The sequence below is a fragment of the Alnus glutinosa genome, chromosome 6, assembly GCF_958979055.1.
Source record: "Alnus glutinosa chromosome 6, dhAlnGlut1.1, whole genome shotgun sequence".
Lineage (NCBI taxonomy): Eukaryota > Viridiplantae > Streptophyta > Magnoliopsida > Fagales > Betulaceae > Alnus > Alnus glutinosa.
The window spans coordinates 8,247,899-8,257,355 of NC_084891.1; the positions used below are offsets into that span (position 1 = coordinate 8,247,899).

General features: G+C 39.2%; 1 protein-coding gene across 1 annotated transcript; it reads left to right on the forward strand.

Moving 5' to 3' along the window:
- Nucleotides 1-1,194: 1,194 nt before the first annotated feature.
- On the forward strand, nt 1,195-3,570 carry LOC133871485 (uncharacterized). The gene is made up of 5 exons (XM_062308928.1): nt 1,195-1,677; nt 1,761-1,838; nt 1,939-1,992; nt 2,149-2,829; nt 3,382-3,570. The coding sequence occupies exons 1-5, from the start codon at nt 1,195-1,197 to the stop codon at nt 3,568-3,570; spliced, it is 1,485 nt and encodes a 494-aa protein (XP_062164912.1).
- The last annotated feature ends 5,887 nt before the right edge of the window (nt 3,571-9,457 follow it).

The following is a 9,457-nucleotide window of genomic DNA, read 5'->3' on the forward strand; positions in this document are numbered from 1 at the left end:
TTTATATGCTGTGTGTCCATTCATAATGTATGGATGCTACTTTATATGCAGTGGGTCCATGTGTATGGATGCTTAATAAATTAATTATTTTCATGTTGTACTGATGTTGGAGCATTATGTAGGACCATTATTTTGATGTTGTACTGTACATTGGGCCCTGATGCTATTGACATGTGTTGTATATATTAGTTGCAGTGGCTTATTTATTATAGTGGTCCCCTTGTCCCATTGATAATGTATTTTGTTGTGTGCATGTTTAGGATGAAGTTGGTGTTTGAGATAAACTATAGAGGTAGGTTTGATAGAAAATGTGGATGTATTTATGTGGGGGGTCAAGTGGATGTTCATCCAGATAATGTTGATCCGGATTATATGACATTTGTCCTGATTGAGTCTATTTTGGGACAATATGGGTACAGTCCAGATGATTTGATTTACGTTAGGGACCCTAACAAAAATCTAGTGGATGGTTTACAACTAGTTTCCTCGGATTATGATGTGGCTTATCTAGTTGCCAAACATGTGGATACTCCTATTGTAGAGCTTTATATTGTTTCTTTCCAAAGTAATGTAGGAGAGGATGGGGAAGATTGAGAAAATGATGAAGAGGGAGATGATGGAGGTAGGGTTGATTATAACGACACATGGTGGGATGATAAAATAAGTGATGATGAAGATGTTTTTGATTATCTGATGGATAGTGATGGCCCCCCAACAATGCCAGAAACGGATGAGGGTGTGGAGGGTGATTGGGAGGATGGGGATGAGGATGGGGATAGGGATGGGGATGGTGCTGATGTAGAGGGTGGGGGTGAGAGTGGGGATATTTTGGATGATGGTAATGGCGAGAGTGGGTCATCTGTTAACATCAAAATGACATCATTTGAAGATGTTGAGGTTGATGAAAGAGACTTTGACATTGGTAGAAGTGACATTCTATTGTCACCAACTGTTAGTGAAGATGAGGATGGTGGGATTTCATCTCACCATGGTGTGGAGTTCCAGGAAATTGACATAGGCAATCCAGAATTGAAGCTTAAAATGAAGTTCTCTAGCATACAACTTTTTAGAGAAGCTGTTGAGTAGTACAATGTGAAAAGGGGAAAAGACATAAAGTTTGTGAAAAATGAAAGAGTAAAGTGTGTAGCAGTATGTAGAGATCCATCTTGTGAGTATAGAGTTTACGGTAGACAGATGGCGACTGAGGCATCATTTGAATTGAGGTCCTTAAGACCTAAACATACTTGTTCTCGAGTATACAAGAACTCAATCGTCAATTCAAGATGGATATCAGATAAACTATATGATAAGTTTAAAATTCAGCCGGACATGCCACTGCGAGTGATACAAGATGAAGTCAAGAGGAAATGGAATGTTGAAGTAAGTAGGAGTCAAATGTATAGAGGTAGGAAGAAGGCAGGGAAGAGGTTGTACAGTTGTTTAGGTGAGCAGTATGGCAAGCTATGGGATTACTGTGAGACTTTAAGGCGTACTAACCCGGGCAGCTGTGTAATGATTAAGGTTGAAAAAACAAACCCTAATTTGCCTACTAAGTTTCATAGACTCTACATGTCCCTTGCAGCCATGAAGAAATGGTTCTTGGAAGGTTGTAGGCCTGTCATAGGCCTAGACGGGTGCTTTTTGAAAGGACCCTACAAGGGAATACTATTGGTTGTGGTTGGTCGAGATGCCAAAAAAAAAACATGTACCCGATTGCAATTGCCGTTGTAGAATCTGAGATAAAAGATAGTTGAACCTAGTTCCTGGAGTGCCTAGTTTCAGATCTTGGTTCACATGAGAGGCACACTTTTCCTACATTCATTTCTGATCGGCAAAAGGTTAGTTAAATTAATTAGTTACATAGTTTTAGATATTATGATTTCGTGATTTTTTTTTTCTACATCTAAACTTACCCTTTTGTACATTGGAATGATGCAGGGTCTTATTCCAAGTTTTGATACTGTTATTCCAATGGCGGATCACCGAATATGTGTACGGCATTTATATGCCAACTTTCTAGATAATGGGTTTCAGGGGTGGCCCTGAAGGAATTGTTGTGGAAGGCAGCATCGTCTTATACTGAGGTCGACTTCAAAATACATATGGAAGAAATTAAGAGAATCAGTCTTGATGCCTTTGACTACCTAGACAAGGTTGACTGACCCCAGCGGATGGTCACGAGCATGGTTCAACGAATCTCCAAAATGTGACCTCCTTGCCAACAATATCTCCGAATGCTTCAATTCATATATCTTGAAGGCTCGTGACAAGCCTATTCTGACAATACTTGAGATGATTAGGAAGCAGCTCATGAGAAGATACCAACTGAAAATAGATGGCATCAGCAAATTGAAAGGTAAGTTGTGCCCTAGAATTGTTGAAAAGCTTGAATCCGTTTGTGAAGCAGCATCAGACTGCCTTTCCTGTTATTCTGGCAATGGTATGTTTGAAGTGGAGCAAAGAAGTAGGCAATATGTTGTTGATATTCAGAATAGGAAATGTGGCTGCAGGAGGTGGCAAATGACTGGGATCCCATGTACACATGCACATTCTGCCATAACCTATCATGGACATCACCCAGAGGATTATATGGATTCATGTTATAGCATTGAGACGTACAAAAAGGCCTATGCTCCACTCATATATCCAATGCCTAGTGAGGAACAATGGATAGGGACTGAGCATGATGTTTTGGATCCGCCAAGATCAAGATTGATGACAGGTATACCTCGGAAGGTCAGAGTAAGAGGTCCTGATGAGTCGAGAGTTCCTCAGAATCCTTATAGGATGAGAAAGTTTGGATTGAAGGGTAATTGTGGGCTTTGCAAGGTGGTTGGACACAACACAAGGACATGTCCAAAGAAGAAGGAGCAAGCATCTAATTATAGGCAACCCGCAACAGAAATTTATTTGCCTACTCCACCCACACCAAGTGTTAGTTTCACTAAGCAATATGTTTATATTATATTTGATGTGTTATTTGATTTTTGCAACTTCATTATTTAATGTGTTAGTTGATGTGTTATTGATGTTGGCCTTCAAGCCCAAAGCATTGGATGTAGCAGTAGTACAAGGGGAGGTGCACAAACAGCAACCAACAATCGAAAGGGTGGTGCACAACTAGCTACCAAAAAAGTATGTGGGATTCAATTTTTGAACTAAAATTCACTTTAATTACTTGGGGATGATAGTGATTAATCACATGTGTTTTGGTTCTAAGAAGAGTTTAAGGACAATTACTAATGATACACAGTAACCCACTGCCCACCCACTACAACAGTAGAGAGAAATTTGATACTTATCTTACTTTAGTTTAGTATTTAAAATGCATCCTACCTACCAGCTTATTTATCAAACTTCTTTGGACTAAACTTATGGCAGGAAAGTGACCTTGTTGGACTTAGATTGCCAAGCTGGAACAGGCAACCGACAGCACCCAGACCACCACCACCACCACCCATGAGAGAGTCTAGTAGAATCAAGAACATGTTTCGGACAGTTCCAATTAATCCTCAACCTCCTGTTTTTATTGACCTGACTGCTAGGTCTATTGCTGCTAGAGATACATGAGGGAAAGTAGTTGGATTGACTCCAAGAACCCCACAAGTTGCTGACAGTGGTGTAGTGGCAACATCCTCAACAGCGGGCAAAGGAAAAAGGATGGTACATTCCATTGAAAAGGGATTACAGATTATGGAGTCAAAGCAGAAAAAGAAAAGGCCAGAATGGAAGCATTGATGCTTTTTTTTTTGGACATGCTTTTTATTTTTTGGAATGTAATGATTGGTATGTGACCGGTGTTGTAATGGTTTTTTTTTTTTGGACTGTAATGTTTTTTGGGAAGTTTGTATGTGACCGGTTTTGGACTTTTGGTTTGTGTGAAGTAGCTTATGGACATATTTAAATAGATTTAGATAGACTTGGACAGATTTGGATCATGTAAGTTTGACTTGCAGATGTTGAAATGTTGTTTGTGTAGATGGTCATGTATGTTTAGTAATGATAGTGGTTTTGGATGCATGTTGGACAGATTTTTGGACAGGTTTTGGTATGCATGTTTGGTAGGCTTGGCAATTTTTGACACGACCCATAAACCCGGCACGAACACGACACGAAAAAACCGGGTTTGGGTCATAATCAGGTCAACCCGATTATGACACGGTTAAACTTTAAAAAAAAATAAAAATTAATGCTTCACGCGAATCAAGCCTTTCGGCCATTTTCAGTGTTTTCATCACCGCACCTACAAACACATCTCAAAACCACAAAGGTCCACAATCCCCACCACGCTTCTCCACCGAAAGCCCTCCTCCACCAAATAATCTCCCCCGTCACTGGTCACAGCCACCACCTACCCAACATGTGACGACCCATTTTTTTTTTTTTTTATACAAAACATTTCATAAATATTAATCTCTTAAAATACTAATGGATCCTCACAGTGGCACGACGATGTGTCGCAAAGCCAACATATGGTACATACCTCATAATATGTACCTAGTAAATCAGAGTACAATATCTAACTACTATGCAGCGGAAAACATAAACTCAATAGCGAAAATTAAATCTTAAACATCTATCATAAATTAATAACAACAAAAGCCATTTAATATCTATGTGTTTAAGTCTTTCCACAATATAAATACATAACAAAATGGCTTTATACAATAACGAGTGACCCATGCGTCACAAGCCACAACAAAACCTATAAAACTGAGGACGCCCATGGTCCCGCAATTACGACCATCGCTGCAAGCTTCGGTCATAATATCCCAAATGCACGTCTACGACCCCCATCAACTACGACCCGAGTACCTGCATCCAAAAGGACATCATCTATACGGTTGTGGGGGTTTGCCACATCTGTATAGGTGAAATTATAAGTTCACCACCTCAGTGATATTAAACTAACTGAGTTTTCACAAAGAACCAACTTTTCTTTTTAGTCTCGCGTACACTATAACAGCTACCACTTTATAACATTTTGTTTGAAAACCCCCATAGCTGATATAGCAAACACCGACTATCAGAAAACATTTAAAACATACTATGTAGTTGGACCCATACGTAGAAGTTCCATTGGCATGGAAGCAACCACGTATAAACCCACCTACAATATTACTTTTATGTTGGTAGCTCAAATGCACATAGGTCTAACGTTATTAACTGTGATAAAACTGTGCCTCAGGGCATTACAACTTCATGTCAAAGCACATAGTTGTCCATGCGGTTACTAGAGTAAGACTCTGATATCCAAGCACTTCTTACTGATGTGCCACGACAATCCATCTACCTACTCCCAAGCCACACTGATATCGCAACCAATAGCGTCATAACCAAGCACACTAAGCTTAAAACATGCCATCTCGCTCTTTAGTACAAGCTTACTATCATTTTCCGAACATGGTTAACACGGAATCCTAGGGCATTACAACTTCATGTCGAGCACATAGTTGTCCATGCGGTTACTAGAGTAAAACTCGGATATCCAAGCATTTCTTACTGATGTGCCACGACAATTCATCTACCTACTCCTAGGACGTTGTATTACTCATACCGAACCATGACAATATTCTTGTTCGTCCAAGCTCAATGTTATAAAATTATGCAACTAGACGATAGCAGTATATATAAGCTCTTTTGCCATTAAAACTCTTAGGCATACTAATACGTCTAGTACAAAAACTACGATATTCTATATCATGAAAACATAACACTATTTAAACAATGATATGCATGCTTATGATGGTCTTTTCATTCTTTGTGAGACTTTCCTTCCTTTCCATTCTTTGAGGCTTACTCTTCCTTTCATTCTTATACTTATGCTCATGCTCATGCTTTATGCTTTACAATTCAAACTCTATACTCCTATTCTTTACAATTCATGCTTTCTTCAAATACAATAAACCAATCAACATGAAACTTTATCATTCTACTTTGCATAATTTAAATCTCAACCGCAGCTCACATTCAAATATTTTAAAAAACAATTCTACACATTTCATCCATACACCATTTCATAACTTCATTGATATTATTTGCACATAGTTGAAACTACTCAAATCAACCAAAACAGATATATTCAACATACAGTTGGTTCGGATTTATGAAACAACATATATATTTTGCAATTCTATAATATATAAAAATAACAGTTTCTCAGTGAGTAAAATATCACCTGGCTGCATTAGACTCTTGACTTGAACACCCCTCGGATTCTAGTCACTTGGACTCTACATTAGAGAATCAATTCAAGTCTCCAATCCAGACACTATCCTGCAAACATTATAACGTCAGACTATGCTATGGGACTCATTCTATGACACTAAGACTACCCGCGTACTCACACGTCTCATTACTCGCTTTTAAGTCTAGTTAAGTATCCTAAACTATTATTAGGTTATCAAAGTTAACATATATATTTAACTCATGTATATGCATGTGTATATATACATATACACATTCAATGCTTAAACCTAATCCGATGATACACTACGATACTTAGTGTGCATGGATAGGTGAATTGGGTATTTAGTTACTATGTTATCATTATTAACTATTAAGCTTTATTTATCAAACTCTTATTAAGCTAAACATATTCTTATAACACACTTGGGTATTTCATCTTACATAGATAGACGCATTAATAATCTAGTTACGTCACTAACTAAATCCGAAACCCATTCATGTGTTTCTATAAGCCTTCTAACCTTTACTTATTTCCTTAACCTACTTCTAATTAGGTAAATGTTCCAACCATTAACTCGTAGAGCCAAATGTTTAACACTTACCTATTTATCATATTGTCCTAGTGCCCTTATACATTAATCCTTCCTCATACTTTCTAAAATCCAAACCAATCACGCTCATAACATAGTCAAGTGCTCAAACATCATTCAACCATTGTTCAAAATCACACCCAAGACACTATATCAACTCAGCCCACAAATTCCCTCAATTTAAATAACCCAATCAACTACAATTTCTTCCAAAATCTCATAACTATTATCATTCTTACTACAAAATTCCAACAATGTATGATTTGGCATTAGCCATCAACTAACATAAACAAAAACCACCGAAATCAAGATCCTAAGAGGAAGAACAAATCCAACAATAACAAATTATCAATCCAAAATCCATATTTGAATCCCATCAAGAACACCCATTAAAATCACTCTCTCTATACATGGCTAGTACAAGAGACTAACCAAACCATTCAACCATTTTCAATTAGCGTTAACCCCTACAACACAAACCCAAATAATAATCCAACACAATTAAATTTAATCTCTAATGATAAAATATAAACCAACATCATCACCCAATTTACAAGTCCTAAAACCAAATTCAGATTTCCATCAACATACCTATTAGAATCAATTTCCAATCAAACATTAACAACCTATTAATAGAGCATTAATCATGGCTAACATATTCAAGAATCAAAACTCCAAGAGCACCCTAACTCAATCAATCCAGCCAACCTTGCCAAAAATCCAATAAAACCCTAGGTTTCATCTTAAACAAGACCCAAACATTCAACAGAAAATTAAGGAGCCAAAACACCATAAATACACACTGCCGTGACCCAAATTTGCCCATCCATGAACATTATCGAAAACTCAAAGACCCCAAGAGCAACCAGTCGGTTTCCCCATGGAAACCCAACCAAAATTCCAACATCCCCCCTAAGAACACCTCAACCGGATGCTACAAGGACCCAGATCAAGCTCTCAAAGCAATTTAACCAAAAGATAATCCAATCCGTAGAGAACCCACAAATTCGAACCCATTCAAAACCCCAACAACCCATATAATTTTCTAACTCTACGATCAATGGGTATAATGAAATTCACAAGAAAAAGCTAGAGATTTACCTTACAAAACTCCCATGGCCAGATCCCATGAAAATCGCCGGAAAAACGAGCTTAGCCCGCCAGAAATCAGCTCCCTCTGTCGCTCGGGTTCGGTCACACGGTCGGATCTCTTCCACAAAAGCTCTCTCTCTCTCTCTCTCTCTCTCTCTCTCTCTCTCTCTCTCTCTCTCTCTCTCTCTCTCTCTCTCTCTCGATCACTGCTCATCTCTCTCTCACGATATTTGTGTGCGTGTGATAGAAGAGAAAGGGAGAAAGGAACGGAAAGAAAGGAGAAGAAGAGAAGACGAAGGAGAGAAGGGGTGCCGGGCGTGTTGCGTGGAACAGGGGGTGTGTCGGGCCGTGCAGAACAGGGAAGGGGCTCGGGCCGCTGTTCGTGACAGTGAGGGAGGAAGGGGAGAAGAAAAGAGAAAAGAAGAAAGAAGAAGAGAAGGGATCGGGGGAAAAGAAGAGAAAAAGAAGAAAAGGAAGTAAGAGGCGTGAGAGAGAAGGGGGGGTATAACCGGATGGGGGAGAAAAAGAAAAGGAAAAGAATGGATAAGTTGGCCATGTGTCACATTGTGAGTGGTTGAGAGAGGATAATGTAATCTTCTCTTGATCAACCCGGTGGTGACATGTGGTAAGCTAGGATCTCCTTTTATCTAAAGCCTCCATCTATTATTAATTATAGTAGGACCCCACTTTATTTTATTTCTATCATTTGGTAATTAAAATTTAACCTCACATATATTCAAACAACATTTTACTAATGCGATTAATTATTTATTTCACTAGTTCATATTATTATTTGTTATTATTCTCTAAAGACCCATTAGAAATATTTTATTATTCTAATTCCATTATTCTATCTTAACTCATTTATACATTGATAATATAAATATTGTTACTTAAAACCTAATTATTGGTCCCATCTAATTAATAAATATAATTTATTAATTGTTGAATGTCCTATTTATTTTCTTGGTCTTTACACAACACACATTTCTCTTGTTTCTCATCTCCACCCAAAAATGGCCTCCTCCTTATCCCTCTCCTAGTCGTTCTCCTCCCTGCACCACCAAACCTCCAGCCCTCTTATCCCATGCAACCCAAAACAAAACCCCTTCACCTACGTACCCACCCAATCCCGCAAACCCATCTCCATCAAAGCATTTTCCGCTCCAATCCTCACGCAAGACGACCTCAAGAAGCTCGTCGCCGACAAGGCCGTGGACTAAGTCAAGCCCAGCATGGTCCTCGACCTTGGCATCGGATCCGCCGCTGCCTTCGTCTTCGCCAAGCTCGGCCACCTCCTTCAGACCGGTCAGCTATCCAACATCGTCGGAATTCCCACCTCGAAACGCACAAAGGAGCAAGCCCGCCAACTGGGTATCCCTCTCTCGGTCCTCGACGACCACCCGCGCCTCCACCGGATTATTTGCCGTCAGTGTTCCAATTGCATCTCCTACAGAGTACAGAGCCTTACAAGCCATGGGTGATGGGTCATGACCACAAGAAGCAAGATCCACCAGAAGGTCCAAACGGGGCTCCAAATAACACCAAGTTCAATCGTGTTTAGCGGGTCGGGTTCGTGTTACCCA